Here is a 15,761-nt window from a genome sequence, read left to right as displayed (position 1 = left end):
ATGATTAGTAATGCATCAATCCCGCATTGAATTATATGTACGTGTACTCATAAGCGTGAAACGTTGGTGTTTGTTTCCGACAAATTGATAAATACTTGAAACTAATGATACACCTTGAAAAATGTATATTTTTGTTTTCCATTAATTCAACAAACTTTTGGAGGTAATGCTTCCTCAGGTCCCCCTTTCTACCCCCGTGGTTGTAGGAGGCGCCTGGATTAGTAATTTTTCAAAATGATATTAATTCAACATATATATTTATAACAAGGCACAGGATGAATAGAAAAAATATAAACCATCCAAGTATTTCTCATATGCAAGCAATTACAAAGCTTTTTATTTTAGATGTTATATAAGAAATCTATACACAACTGTCAATTTGGATTCGATAGTAGCTCTTGACGATCATACATATATTTCTTTCTATTTATTTATTATTATCATTTTAAAATATTTTATTCCAAATGAAATAAAAAGATTAGTTAATAAATTACGCCTTTATACATGTACATATTTCGTACAGGATGTTTACTGTGCTATATAAATGACGTACAAATTTTGATAGTGACTTCACGGATGTACATTTTCTGAACATGGTTATCCCCCCCCCCCCCTAATGATTCGATTAGATTTTCTATTTCACGGTAAACTTTCATGATGCTATTTGCATTTTTTGTTGTTACTTTATACCATCTACTTCTATCAAATTATTTTGAAGTGGGCCTAAAAGATGCAGTCGGTATTGCTTGCATGAAGCTTTTTGATGTCCTCAGTTTTGAGTACTTGTATAAGTGATTCGATGATTTTAAGTGTTAATGGTATTCAGATCATCAGCATGTTGCAAATTTTGATCTTCTTTGCTCATACGTTTTGCGTAGAAACTTCGGAGATTTTCGTTTTACTGGACATTTATCGACAAAGAAAATGTGCAAGATGGCAGAGAGTTGAACCGCATATCTATCCATGGAGATATGTATCCCGTACTTTACGAAAGCATTATGGTTGAATCGGATATGAAACATAAGTAAACTAAATATAATCTTCGTAAAAATAAGTGACTGTTAACAAAATAAGGATGACGTGAAATAAACATAAAACTTGTCATTGTTAGGTGTCATAGTTTGATTTCAATAAACTGATGTCAATCAGGAGCTTCAGGAAAAGCACCATATGCCCGTTTTTCTTCCCAATTAAAAACGATAGAGTGATAATTAACTTGCAGGACACAAAAGAAACAAAGACCCTGTTTAGAAGCTCTAGTTTTAGTCATGATCTGGAGTATATGTAGCTAACCGTGGTTCTCATTGAAAAAATTGAATTAAAAATCACTTCATCAGCTTTTTACAGACATTTAAGAATTGAATTTCGATTTTGAAAATACATGAGGGTATGAACTGCGGCGGTTCACGACGGCGTACTTCATGAAGCTCATTAAAACTAAGATTTAGTTCTTATATAATTACATTCTACTTTAATATCTATAGAAATTCCCGTCTGTTAAAAAATAGATGTACGAAAATGTACTGTATTTATCAAGTACTTTTGTATTCATACACGCTCTGTTTACAACTACAGCGCGTTCATGAGAAGATGGCTATTTGTAAAGATATGAAAGACAAAAACACTGGAAATGCAAATATAATACGATGACAGTAATTGCCGAAAAGGACTCTCTCTCTCTCTTCTCTCCCCCTCTCCCTATCAAATAATTTTGAAGTGGGTCTAAAAATATTGTCTGCTTTGTTTACATGAAGCTTTTTGATGTCCTTAATTCTTTTAAGTGATTGTTTTAGTGGTTCTATAATTGTAAGTGTTAAATGGTACATCATCACCATGCTGCAAATTTTAATTTTCTTTACTCATATGCTTTTTTACAGAAACTTTGGAGATTTTGATTTCCCTCAACATTTATCGACAACAAAATATTTGCAAAATGGCAAACATTTCACTCCCTTGGCCGTAAATGTTATATCAGCTATGATTCGCATATAATGAACTCCTTTAAAAAAAAATCATGAAGAATTTGATGAACTCGTGTAAATAGAAAAAAAAATCATTAGCAACTTTTTCATTCCAAAGGAAATTTGAAAAATCATTCATACGATATAAAGGAAGTTGGGACTGTTTACGCATTATAAACCCATATTGAATGAACCTTTCTGCCGTATCATATTCATATATATTTTTCATTGATAGACAATATTTTTCATTTCTAAAACAATGCATTATTAAATTGTAATTATAAAAAAGAATAAGAATACTATCATTATGACACGAATTATTGATGATCTATTCATATTGGTATAAACATCGGTGTAAACGTATATCACAGCACGGCTATTGTAGAGATCAAAGAAATGCGGTGTCCATTATTCTCCAATATATACCAGATAATTGAAATATTACAAAAAGAGTGATACATATAGTACACTTCCACAAGAAAAATAAATATATGTGTTTAAAGCTTACTTATGATACCATATCGGTTTTATGTCTCCGACCCGGTTAGACGTTTTGTGTTTTGTATTGCCTTAAAACAACTGTTACATGAATAATATCTAGACCTATTTTATGGCTTTTTCGCGGTCGTACACTAAAATCGATAACTGATCAAATAAATTAATACACAGTAGTTGTACAGGTTGCCAATCGGTTTGCTTTTTTATTCGTGCACGCGGTCTACATGGTCAGAGTTTCAAATATTCTTTATTGTTCAAAATATATTTTCATTGATTAATTGATTGTATATTGTTTAACGTCCCTCTCGAGAATATTTCACTCGTATGGAAACGTCACCATTGCCGGTGAAGGGTTGCAAAATTTCGGCCTATGCTTGGCGCTTCAAGTCTTTGAGCAGGAAGTCGTCTTTATCGTGCCACACCTGCTGTGACACGGGACCTCAGTTTTTGTAGTATCATTCGAATGACCATTCCATTTAGTCGCCTCTTATGACAAGCAATGGGTACTGAGAACCTATTCTAACCCGGATCCCACGGAATTTTCATGCACAAACTTTACAAAAGACTGAAGAATATTTTGACATCAACAAAATAGCAATCCACTGCGTCCCAAGATCGATACACGTGTACAAAATGAAAAAAAAAAACATGGTGATGCTCAGACAAGTTTACCCCCTTCCACGCCTGTGTAGGTTTGTTGAAGTACATGTGTGTTCAAAACAGATCAGATAAGCATACCGCATTGACATAAGTACGTCAACATCACACTAAATACTTGAAATGTCTTTTAAAATATCTAATCTTCTTCGTCAGGGAAATAAAAAAGGATAAAAAATGTATTCCGTATCGGAAGCTGCCCTGACGTTACGGATTGACCTAATTCATAGCTGTGTAAGGAAACGATCGGCTTCATTAAAAGGTGAAGATAACGAACAGTGATCAATCTCCTATAATGAATACAAAATTAGGAGTATAGAGCAAAAACAATCGACCCTTAGATATGCCAGAGGTGGGGTCAGGTACCTAGGAGGAAAATCACCCATGTAGACCGGTCACACCCGCCGCGAGCCCTATACTTGTATCTCGATCGGGTAAACGGAGTAATACGTAGTCAAAATCAGTGTTTATGTCCGAGTCGAAGCAGGATAGAAGAAAAGTTCTTTATTTCGTGGATGATGCAAGATAACCTCCTCGATTTCGAAATGTTGTTTGAAATATGAAACCCTTAGCTAACGCCTTTGGCTCTCGTATTTCAAAACAACATTTCTCGACCGAGGAAGGTATCCTGCAACATTGAATCCACGAAAATGTGTATACTTTATTTCTTAACTATTACGTGAAAAACGGTTAGCATAACTACATGTTAGTTTATACTCAATTCATTTTCTGTTTGCAAAATTTGGATATTTCCCGAATCACACAGCTACTTAGCTTTAGTTTCAGTACTGCTTTAAATTAGGAAATATACACGAACACATCCTTTTCGTTGGAATTCGATACTTCTTGAATGGCTATGAAAGCTATCCGCATAATGTTTTAAAAAATACAAGGAAGTACTTTGAATTTCATCAATTTTCATATATGAATCATAACACTATTACATATGAAAATTCTTTTACCATAGTGATTGCTTCCTGATACGTGACTGTGGCATATGTGGTGGGGGTTTGAATATAATAATTATGAAACGGAACTATCTATGAACTGCTAAAGAAATTTATAAACACCTTTCGTAAGAATTTATTTTATACTGTATCGAACAGAACAGTTTCCTTCCTCTGCATTCATAGTATATGGTTAGATAATGACTAATCTTCATATCGTCCCATGCCTAAACTAACCAAATTTCATTTTAACCAACCTAATCTCGCCTTAACTAATCATTCCTTACATTAATCAATCAAATACCGCCTTAATCAATAATTACCTTACCTTAACCAATCAAATTTCGCCTTAACCAATTATTCCTGACCTTAACCTCAACCTTTACCTATCAAATAAAAATGTGAAAATAAGATGCCCCACAAGGCAGGGCATATCCACTCGCAATGAGTGTCTACAAGCTTTTTCTATAAAGTCCTTAAGCTTTGATTCCACAATTCATAGGGATTTTTCTTTCTTGATAACAAAGCTACGTAAAAAATATCAAATCAATCGTGCAAGAAATGTGTCCTCCAGATTGTGTGCAAGCATTGTCTATGAAATCCTGTGACCTTGGCCTTTGGATTCCGAAATCAATGGGGTCCTTCCTCGTCCCGTGGGGATCCGGGTTAGAATAGGTCCTCAGTACCACCTTGCTTGTCGTAAGAGGCGACTAAATGGGGCGGTCCTTCGGATGAGACCGCAAAAACCGAGGTTCCGTGTCACAGCAGGTGTGGCATGATAAAGATCCCTCCCTGCTCAATGGCCATATGCGCCGAGCATAGGCCTAAATTTTGCAGCCCTTCACCGGCAGTGGTGACGTCTCCATATGAGTGAAATATTCTCGAGAGGGACGTTAAACAATATACAATCAATCAATCATCTTTTGATAACAAATGTATATGCAAAGAGCAAAAATGTGGCCTGTAGAGTGTCTACAACTTTTCTATGAAGTCTTTTGGTGACCTTTGACCCCAAAATCAACAGGGTTCTTTCTTCTTTGATAACAAAGCCACGCATAAAGTATCAATTCAATCGAGCAAAATGTTGCCTGCAGAATGTCTACAAGCAGGTGTTACACACACACAAACACACCCACACATGAACGGTCACGTTACTACATTTATACCTCCTATCGCAATGAATTGCGAGTGGACAGTAACGGACTGTGATCAAACTTATAGGGAATACAAAATCGAGAGCAAGGCAAACATGCAGATCCCTAGAAACACCAGAGGTGGGATCAAGTGTCTATAGGAGGAGTAAGCGTACCCTATTGACAGGCCACACCCACTGTGAGCCCTCTATCTCGATCAGGTAAATGGAGGATTCCCTATTGAAAATCAGTGTGAAAATAACTGCTTAACAATGGGTATGAAACACACCAGACAGCATTAGACCTAATCACAGATAGTACTAAATTGCAAATATTAAGATAGTAGAATTTGCGAAATGAAAAATAAAAAAAATATACACACGATTTTTACCACAAGAACAAAAAGGACCACGGAGAGTGGTACGCTTGTGTAAATCATAATTGAGTAAACAGTTATATCCTAGTTTAGTGCGAATGGTGTTGGTAAAACGTTTACCAAATGAAAAGTAAGATGGTGGATCGGAAACATTAGAAGTGTATGGTTGACATGGCTTCTGCTGTTTCTACATTTAATAAATTTTCAAAGTTTGACAGCGGCTGGTACAAAAGACGTTTTGAATAATATTAGATTACATCTTGGAACAATAAATTGATCTTTGTTTCGGGTATTGTACTGAGATATGATTTCATATTTTTCGGGGACGATATCGTATAGTCCAGACATATTTCCGATGTTAATTGGAACATCGTAGTTTTGCAACATAACGTCTTGTTTGAAAGTTTCCCAGCCAGTTTCGAAGTACAGTGATTCTTTGGATGTAAAATTAGGAAGACCAGTGACAACTCTAACTGCAGATAGTTGTACTTTTAAAAAAACGTTTTTCAGCGTCTTGTATGGAGCACCTATCCCAAACAGTTGAAGCATACAATAAAGGTTAGGTCTAATAAATGAAGTGTACAATTTAGAAAGATTTTCACCACCAGAGAATGTCCAGAATGAAAATGTGAAATGATAATGTAAAAACAAAAAATGTAGTGACTTTGATCGTAAATTAGTTGAACAAGGTTGTTGGAAATTCGAGGAGTGGGAATCTGGAAATTGATATGTTTGGGTCACTCTTCTTATGCATTGATGCTCTTTGTCAGTTTTCCAAAAAATGCGTTTATGATAAAGTAAAGTGAAGAAAACGAAGAGTGATCGATCTCGAGATCCTATAAAGAATATAAAATTGAGAGTACCGGTAGGGCAAACGTGGACCACAACAGAGGTGGAATCAAGTGTCTAGGAGGAACAAATCTAAAGTGTACAGCGACTGATTGAGCATTTTTTAAAAGTCTGTTTAATACTTGGGTAAATTTTTAGCTCACAAAGTACTAAAACAGAATAGAATTGTTATTGCGTTTTCTTTTCATTAAAGAAAGGTTGCAGTAATTTTTATCAATTATGACAATATGTAAGTCTGTTATTGATTAAGAGATGAACATACACCTAAGCTGAAGACAGTCTTCAAAAAAAATCTTTTAATTTCATTATTACACCAGTACTGATATTTCATATGTCACTTAAAGCCCTCTGGCATATATACTAATATCAATGTAGGCGCTTAAAGTGCAATGCATTGGAAATTCGATAGATGTAGTGTAACTTTAACACTGAATAATTGACGAGTTTTGTTTTATGCATCTAGCCAGGTTGATTTCACAGAATTTCCATGTGCATCATACGTGGAATTTTCTAGGTATATTTGCTTTGAAGTGAGACCATAAAATTAAGTCTTAGATATATTTGATTATCGTGTATCAATTATGCAGTTAAAAATATCAATGAAATAAGTACAACAGTATGAATTTCTTAGAGTATCTGTGAAACAAATATTATCAAGACCGCTCCACAAGGGATGCTTACTTCTCCTAGGCACCTGATCCCATCTCTAGTATGTCCAGGGGTCAGTGTTTGCCCAATTTCTTACAAAAGTTTGAGATTGATCACTGTTCCTTATCTTCACATTTTCATCAAGGAGTGCATATCTGACACAAATTCGCATACAAATTAGTATATTCTGACGTAGTCGATAGTTATTTAAATTCGCAATTATTTTGTTTTAGATCAACTAATTTGAATCAAGTTGCATTAAATACAATCGACTCACATGCTATACGTCAAACCTCATGTGAAGTATATCTTTTTCAAACTCACAGTTGTTATAGCAACAAATTGGCGTTGGTTATCAGGAATGCGTTGAGATTAAAATAGAGATATGGATTTGCGACAGCATATTTTAATTCTTGCATACAAGGCTTCACATACAAAACCCCTCAAATTAGAGAGGTATTTCTTCAATACATGATACTGAAAATTGTTCGAAAAAGGAGAATATGTACAAATTTCAATAGTATTTCAAATTGAAAAAAAAAGACTTATTCTACATGGTAAAAAAAAAAAGCAGTTTCAGTAGATGATCACCTGGAAACCCTGCCAGACTGAAACGCATGATGACTTACGCGTTAAGCCACTAAGCTAAACGATTAGGAAATGATATTCTAAAGGACAAGAAATTCATGTTTCGAAAAGGTTACCCCTCCTTTAAGATTAGAATTATCTATGTGCAGTTTGACCGGAACTCTTGTAAGAAATGATCACGTTAATATTTGATCATACTTGAAAAATGAATATTTTCCCACTTTGTGTACCAATCCAAAGTCTGTTTTTGTTATCACAGGCAAGAGACCAACAATCGTCAAGGTCGACGATCTTTCTGTCGAAGCGACCGCTAGTGGTTAGTCTCAACACAGAGTTGGAACCATTGTTTACAACATAGATCCGCCCCTCCGAATCACAACATATACCGCGTGGAATAAAATCCGATTCATCTTTGCATTCGGGACTATTTCCGTCAAAATAATTGAGCTGGTTTCCTTCGGAGTCTATGAGAAGTACCTGAAGAGATATCCAGTCTGATATAGCAAGCCAACTTTCCTTGGTGTTGACAGCAATCCTAGCTGGGTACTTTAAACCGTTTCTTCCCATTAACTTTTTTTCCGTCTCCATGTTCTGCATTTTCACCATCGTTGCCGAAGGATTTTCGCTGCAGTTATAGAATACGTCTTTTTCTGTTAAACCCACGATTAGCGTTTTACCTTTTTGATCTAAAGCTATACCACGGGCACAGCTTTTTGTACGAAGGAATGTTTCTGGTTCGGCGTTGCCATTTTTCTTTATGACCCTTTTCCTTGAATTACAGGAGATGTAAAGATTTCCCTTTTCGTCACTTGTTATATCGTCCAATTTGTAATCGAATACAAAAGATTCGTGACACCTGCCCTTCACATTGTACAGTTTGATCACCCCTTCATTTCCCATACATACCCAGGCTTGATCATCCTCCAAACAAGCAATTCCCGTAATAACAGCATCTTCCATTTCACAATCAAACCATTTTATGAGTTTGACATCATCATTGTCTTCTTTCTCATTGGCAATAGAAATGATTCCAAACAGATCTCTTACTTTCTCTTTCAACAAGAATCCCTCTACAAAGTCAAGATTTGCATTGTCCTTAGCAGGAGGTTTAACGGCAATGTTCTTCACTTTCTCTAACCTCTCGGAAAGTTTTGTACCGTGAATAATAATATCAAGATCGCTGCCTTGCTCCAAAAGCATATTGGAAAATTCATATAGCCCAAGATACTGCAATTTCATCTTTTCGACATCCTTCAGGGAACTATTGTCAGGGGTGTATTCCAATACTCTCTCGGAACATTCGTCGTGAATATCGTCCACTAGCTGGTGAAAAAATTGCGCTTGTTTCTTTATAGCCTCGAGTAACCTTTGTTCAGTATCTAACATATTGTTTTTAACTTTCTTGGCTTTTGTTTTTTCGTTTGACAACTTTTCAATGAAATTGATATGTTCTGATTTTTCAGTTGCATTTTCCAGGGTTTCTCTAAAATCTGCCACTGCGTCGGACAAATCTTTACACTCGTGGCTTTTATGCAATGTCATGTTGCAGTCGATACAAATAGGCTGTTTACACGTTACACAAAAATATTTCATTTCCTGTGTAGAATGCTGATCACAGAGAGCAACACTTTGTGACACTTTTCGGTCTCCTTTTTCATCAATGGTCACTATTCTATGATTTTTTGTTCCCTGTAGTTTTGAATGTATCCGAAGACAAAATGAACAATAATTCTGATCACACACGAAGCAGTAAAACTCGGCCCTTGTCTTTTCTCCACATACATCACATTTCAAAATCGCGTTTCCGTCTTTGTTGAAAAAGTACAAGTTTCTTGGAAAACCCTCCTCATCCTGCGGTATAGTACTTGTCATCCCACAGATGGTACATTCATAACTTGAGGTTGACCCCTTTGCTTCGATCTGGTATTTCAAGCATTCGTTGCAAAAGGAATGGTAGCACTCCAAAAGTCTTGGATCTTTGAAATTTTCGTAGCACAAAGAGCACTTAAGAGTGTTTGGGTTCTTTGGAGGACGACTTCTTTCACCGGTCTTCCCCACTCTACTTTCCCCACCGCTTTCTTTGCTTACTGCACTAGAACTCGGACTCGTCATCTTGAATTGGCATGCCAGCGATCAACACAGTTATGAGGCCAAAGACCTAGAAGCCCTTTGGTATTTTGAAACGTAAGTATAATTTCTTGCCATTTCACATTGAGTGCCAACTCCTCATCAGAAACAAAACTTGATATAACACAACGTGTATGATGAATAGGTATAGAAAAACGTTCCTTCGTAATTACACGACTGAATAAAACTTCCAAAAGACATGTTTGATTTTAATTAGTGAAGGGGAAAATGTTCAAGAAAATCAATCACCATCCCTCTCGACAGATTTACCATGCATTCTTTATCTATAGTGATATTGTTTTTCCTCTCTCATGAATAAATAACAATTATCACCTGCTGTGTATTAATTCAACCAGTAATCCCTTATATGTGATGCAAACAAAGCTCCCGTATTTCTATCCTCTTTCTCAATTCATTCCTCCCAATAATAGCATATACATTTCGTTTTGTATACTGGAAATCGTCCTTTAATCTATTCTATCCAACATGCCACATGGCTATAACGTGAAATTTACCCATTCCCTATTAAATACGAACGTTTTCCCTCCTCTCTCAATTCTCTTAAATTTTTCAATAGGCGCAACGGTAGGGGTCGGGTTGTTTTACGATCTAAAATATTGAACAATATCAGTTTCGTGGTAAATCATCATTAAACTGGAAGTAATGATTTTTTCTCTCGTTTTTACAGAGTGGACGACATATTTCAATCAATAAAGACACTCAATCTGCTTACTGAAAATCTTTGCTACATATCAGGACGGGTTTATCCCTTAATCAATCCCGAAATACAGTGATTACAAGGTACTCTGATGCTATTAAAAGTGCTATGTAAGATTTAAACACTGCAATCCCGTGGGGATCCGGATTAGAATAGGTCCTCAGTACTCCCTTGCTTGTCGTACGAGGCGACTAAATGGGGCGGTCCATCGGATGAGACCGCAAAATCGAGGTCCCGTGTCACAGCAGGTGTGGCACGAAAAAGATCCCTCCCTGCTCAATGGCCATAAGCGTCGAGCATAGGCCTAAACTTTGCAGCCCTTCACCGGCAGTGGTGGCGTCTCCATATGAGTGAAATATTCTCGAACGGGACGTTAAACAATATTCAATCAAGCACTGCATCCCATGTAATAAACTTAAGGGATTACGATTAATCGGCATCAGAACTAGCTGAGTGAATTGTTATAGATACAAGCAAGGTAAAATTATTATAATTTGGCATATTTTGAAAACATGCAATAATTTCATTATTGGTTGAATATAAAATCTCCATCTTCTACACTTTACGGACATATAATAGAATAGAATAACATTTTATGAGTGTAACTATCCTAAGCTCTAATGCTATTTTGAGAAACATCACATTAGATGTTAATCTTGCACTACATACAAAACATTCACAAACGATATCAAAATACACATGAGATATACATGCACGTAAGAGATCAGATAAATACACAAATATATACACAGCATAGTGTATAGACATACACATTAAATGATAAGCACATACATTGGAAAGTCACTGAAAGACATACGAAAATCAGCACTGATAGCAAAGCAACGTCACACAAATTAAACAAAGCAATTCGTGAGCTGCAACGCTTAATGTATCTGCATTAATAATTCCTTATCATTCCAATCACTAAAAGGCTTCTAAACTGACTAACTTTTCTTTTCTATCTCTGACAAATCATGCCATAGTGTTACAGCAATGTGATTTCTTACCATAACGTGTAGTTCATACTACTATCAGAATATCTAAAACAAAAATCTGTGATGCTTGAAATCATTGCGACATTATGTAAAACTTTGCTGTTTGAAATTAAGCTGGGGTTAAAACTCACGAATAACGGAACCAAGCATTTTAGCAGTGGCAGACTGTTCGACCAGCTATTGAAGCTAAAACAAAATCCTTGCTGTTAAGCTGTGGCACACTACACCGTAATTAAGAAAGGGCATAAGATACTGTTATTTAAACGTATATTTAAGTGGATCATGAAAGGTGAAGATAACGAACAGTGATCAATCTCATAACTCCTATAAGCAATACAAAATAGATAGTTGGTTAAACACGCCCCCCCCCCCCCCCCTGGACACACCAGAGGTGGGATAAGGTGGCTAGGAGGAGTAAGCACCCCTGTACATAATTCCTATATATTCTTATTATATGATCACTAAGTCTGGACTTGCAATTCAAAATATACTGACTCTATAATGATTCTATTTGATGTCATTTTTATTTTCCACAATGTTACGGATATTAGAGAATCACATTAAAAATTTACGACTAGATAAGATTTCAGAAACCCCGATCTTCATCATTTGACCAAAAAAAAAAAAAAACAAAAAAAAAAAACATTAAGGATTCTGATCTTAAATATTGATTCTGATTTTTGCTACAAAATGCCTGTCATCTTCATTTCAAACATCTGTTCAAATATTCATGATCCTCATACAAAATCCAGTTGTCAAAACGAATCAGCAGTGTTTTGTGACTTTTGTCTCCTAAGGTGGTGTACTTCTTCTCCATAAAAACAAGTTATTTGTCTATGGATTATGTCGACATGGAAGATGATTATGTTGACATACACTGTATGCAACATAGATTCATTTTCTCTCGGACTATCAAAAATGCGACTTTTGTATTGGTATAACAGTGATACGCGATTACCGACCATATCTGTCTGATTTGCATGCAATGGTTAAAATATATACAGGAAAAGGACCGACACGCACGAAAAAAAAAATGTAACCAATTCATTACAGACCGTGCAAGAGGACAGTCTGTTCTAATACAGGTTTTCAAAGTATACATGCGTTTCTGCATTATTAAAGTTTTTCTTTCTGCAGGATTAATGTGAATGTATTATTTCCAAAAGTAATGTGATACGCACTTTGGTATTGAAATTATTGTTAATATTAGCCTTCGAGATGTACAATAGCTAGAAATAAATCAATAGTCCGGGTTCAATTTCCCCCCATTTATTCATCCATGAAATACAAAAAAAAAAATAAAAAAAAATAAAAAAAAATAAAAAATTAAATTAAATTTAAAACAAAATAAATGGGTGTAGTGTTTAGCGGATGCAAGACTATTTTTCAGATTCACATATAGCGAAAATACGGTTATAGCGAAGTGAAATTGATTCCCCCAACAATTTATTTCTATATTCTATATATAAATCTGCGTCTATAACGAACACGGATATAGCGAATTTACGGATATAACGAAGTAAATTACCATTCCCCTTTAATTAAAAATGTACTTAAAAATCACCTTTTATAACTTTTTTTCCCCATTTTAAACTCTTTGTGATTTCTGACAATCCCTTTCCTTTGCCATAAAAGATCCACACTTGTTACGAAATTTAAAAAAAAAAAATGAAAACGCAAAACAATACTTAAACATACGTTTATTGAGAACAAAATAACGACATGGTGTACGATTGATAGATTTTTAAAAAAGGCATAGCCTATATGTATTACACACAATTTTGTTGACATTTTTTCTCTCGACATGTGCTTGTGTGATTAAATGATCCATCAAAATAAATCATCTTATATAAATCAGTGTGTAATATTTCTTGTATAAAAATATTTTCTTTCTCGAATATTTAGGCTTAATTTGTCTTAGAGACAATACAAACGCAAGTATATCGATTGCTGCTTTATTATATAACTGATATCCATGTAGAACAAATCAGTTTTATAACGAATTCGTTATATTTGAATTATGAATTCGCTATATGATTGATTGATTAAATATTGTTTAACGTCCCTCTAGAGAATAATTCACTCATATGGAGACGTCACCACTGCCGGTGAAGGGCTGCAAAATTTAGGCCTATGCTCGGCGCTTACGGCCTTTAAGCAGGGAGGGACCTTTATATCGTGCCACGAGACCCGGATCTCCACATAGCGAAATACGCCTATAGCGAATTTGTATAGAGTGTCCGCAAAAATTCGCTATATCAGAATTTTACTGTAATATATTCAAGTGTTCTTGTCTATGTAAGGGGAGTTGAGTCCTGACAAGTCAAAACTCCAGGCAGTGAGCATTTCGCAAATTCTATGGTCGTTATAACAATATAGTTTGCCCAATCAACCTGTCAAATGCTGTCTGAAGGGTATCATGCAAATTGTTAGATCGTTCTTTACACACTGATTTTGACTATGAATTGCTCCGTTTACCTGAGCAGATCACCTTAAGCACTGCTTGGAGTGATGCACGATTTTTGGTTGCACGCAGCCTGACTGAATAAACAAACAGATAGATAAAAGAAAACATGTTAAGGAAGTGTGCTACACCAGAGAAATTTGATATGGATGAAAAGTGAAGGATATGTACAATATTTTGAAATTGAAAAACTTTCAAGATATAGGTCTCACGGCTTGTGTGACCAGTCGACAAGTGATGCTTACTCTTCCTAGGCACCTGGTCCTACCTCTGATATATCGAAGGGTCCGTATTTGCCCAATTCTTAATTTTCTTTTCCTAATAGGAGTTTACATTTATCACTGTTCGTTATCTTCACCTTTTCACATTTGAATCCTAGTAATGAAGGGATGTACAAAATGCATATTGTCAGTGTGGTCCGATAAAAATCAGAATGTCTTTCATCTTCTGCGGCTCGATATCTTTGACTCCTGTGCCAAGTTGTTTTATTATACTTTCATATAAAATACTCGAATCGGATTAGTCGAGAAGCATGTAGGGCTTACGGCGGGTGTGACCGGTCGACAGGGGATGCTTACTCCTCCTTGGCACCTGATCCCACCTCTGGTGTGTCCAGGGATCCGTGTTTGCCCAACTATCTATTTTGTATTGCTTGTAGGAGTTATGAGATTGATCACTGTTCGTTATCTTCACCTTTCATTAGAAACATAACATTTCCCTCTGAGAATAGAAAGTAAGCTCTCTAGGGTGATTGTATCAAACAACGCGTAATAATATACGGTTAGACGACGTCTTTTGAATGTTTGTAATAAACGCGAATACCCACATTCATATACAAAACATCACATGACAGTGATTGATCAAATGTCGACAAACGTATGTTTTTTCTGCTTTGTTGTTTACATAACGTTCAGTGTAATAAAACAAATATTGCATGTAGTTGAGGGTGACATCGTCTCGTTCAACCAGACACTCGGCTGTCTCCGTAAATCTCCGACGAGAAGAGAGTCTGGTAAAGACACGCGATAATAACTGTTACTGCTAATTTAGTTTCTGTTGGATTCTCTCTGACACAAACAGTCAATTCCGAAATTTGATGCTAATTAGTGTACCCTTCATTAGTGATACTAATGGGAAAATCATTACTACATGTATAATTAAAAAATTACGCTCTAATATCAGCTGGAAACTGTACTTTCACTTTTGCCTCCTAAAGTAATTTTGATAAAACGGTTTTACCATTTCCCGTCGGTAGAACAGCAAATAAATCCTTTCCTTTAACAAAAGTTTTTATAAACACTCTAGTTGTAAATCCTTAAGCTTAAACGGCAAATTCAATCTATTACAAATTTCTTCGGTAGTCGTTATTTTGAAGGTGTGTTGAATCAACCAATCAAATTAAATACCGAAATTTTGGTAAGCCTCGTTCTGACGTTACAAACGTTATTGCGTATCTTTACCAGACTCTCTGCTCTTCGGATATTTACGGAAAAAGCAGAGCGTCTGGTTGCACGAGACTAAGAGTGACATTGAAAAGTTTCACCCCTTCAGAAACCATCGGCTATGCCTCGGTTGACAATGGTTTTCTCTGGGTAAAAACTTTCAATGTTGCACTGAACTGCATGCAATATAATGTTCGTTATCTTCACCTTGTACCTATATATTCTTGTTTATAACAGATGCTGTGTTCCTTAGTAAGTTAAAGTTAGTTGTGTGGTTTTTCTCTGACAGAAGTTTGTTTTGGAATTGCAGTAACGATCCTTTGGGTAAAGTCAGATTTGTTCATTTATTGGAATTGAA

At 35.7% G+C, this 15,761-nt stretch overlaps 1 protein-coding gene across 1 annotated transcript; it reads right to left on the bottom strand.

The window, feature by feature from the left end:
• Nucleotides 1-7,308: 7,308 nt before the first annotated feature.
• LOC125658723 (uncharacterized) lies at nt 7,309-10,300 on the bottom strand. Its single transcript, XM_048890110.2, has one exon. The coding sequence runs from the start codon at nt 9,767-9,769 to the stop codon at nt 7,850-7,852; it is 1,920 nt and encodes a 639-aa protein (XP_048746067.2). The 5' UTR covers nt 9,770-10,300; the 3' UTR covers nt 7,309-7,849.
• Between the last annotated feature and the right edge of the window lie 5,461 nt (nt 10,301-15,761).

This window comes from Ostrea edulis, chromosome 9 (assembly GCF_947568905.1).
Source record: "Ostrea edulis chromosome 9, xbOstEdul1.1, whole genome shotgun sequence".
Lineage (NCBI taxonomy): Eukaryota > Metazoa > Mollusca > Bivalvia > Ostreida > Ostreidae > Ostrea > Ostrea edulis.
This window is presented reverse-complemented; position numbering and strand designations above follow the sequence as displayed.

Coding starts and splice junctions, on each gene's coding strand:
- LOC125658723 (XM_048890110.2), bottom strand. CDS start 9,769: ATGACGAGTCCGAGTTCTAGTGCAGTAAGCAAAGAAAGCGGTGGGGAA.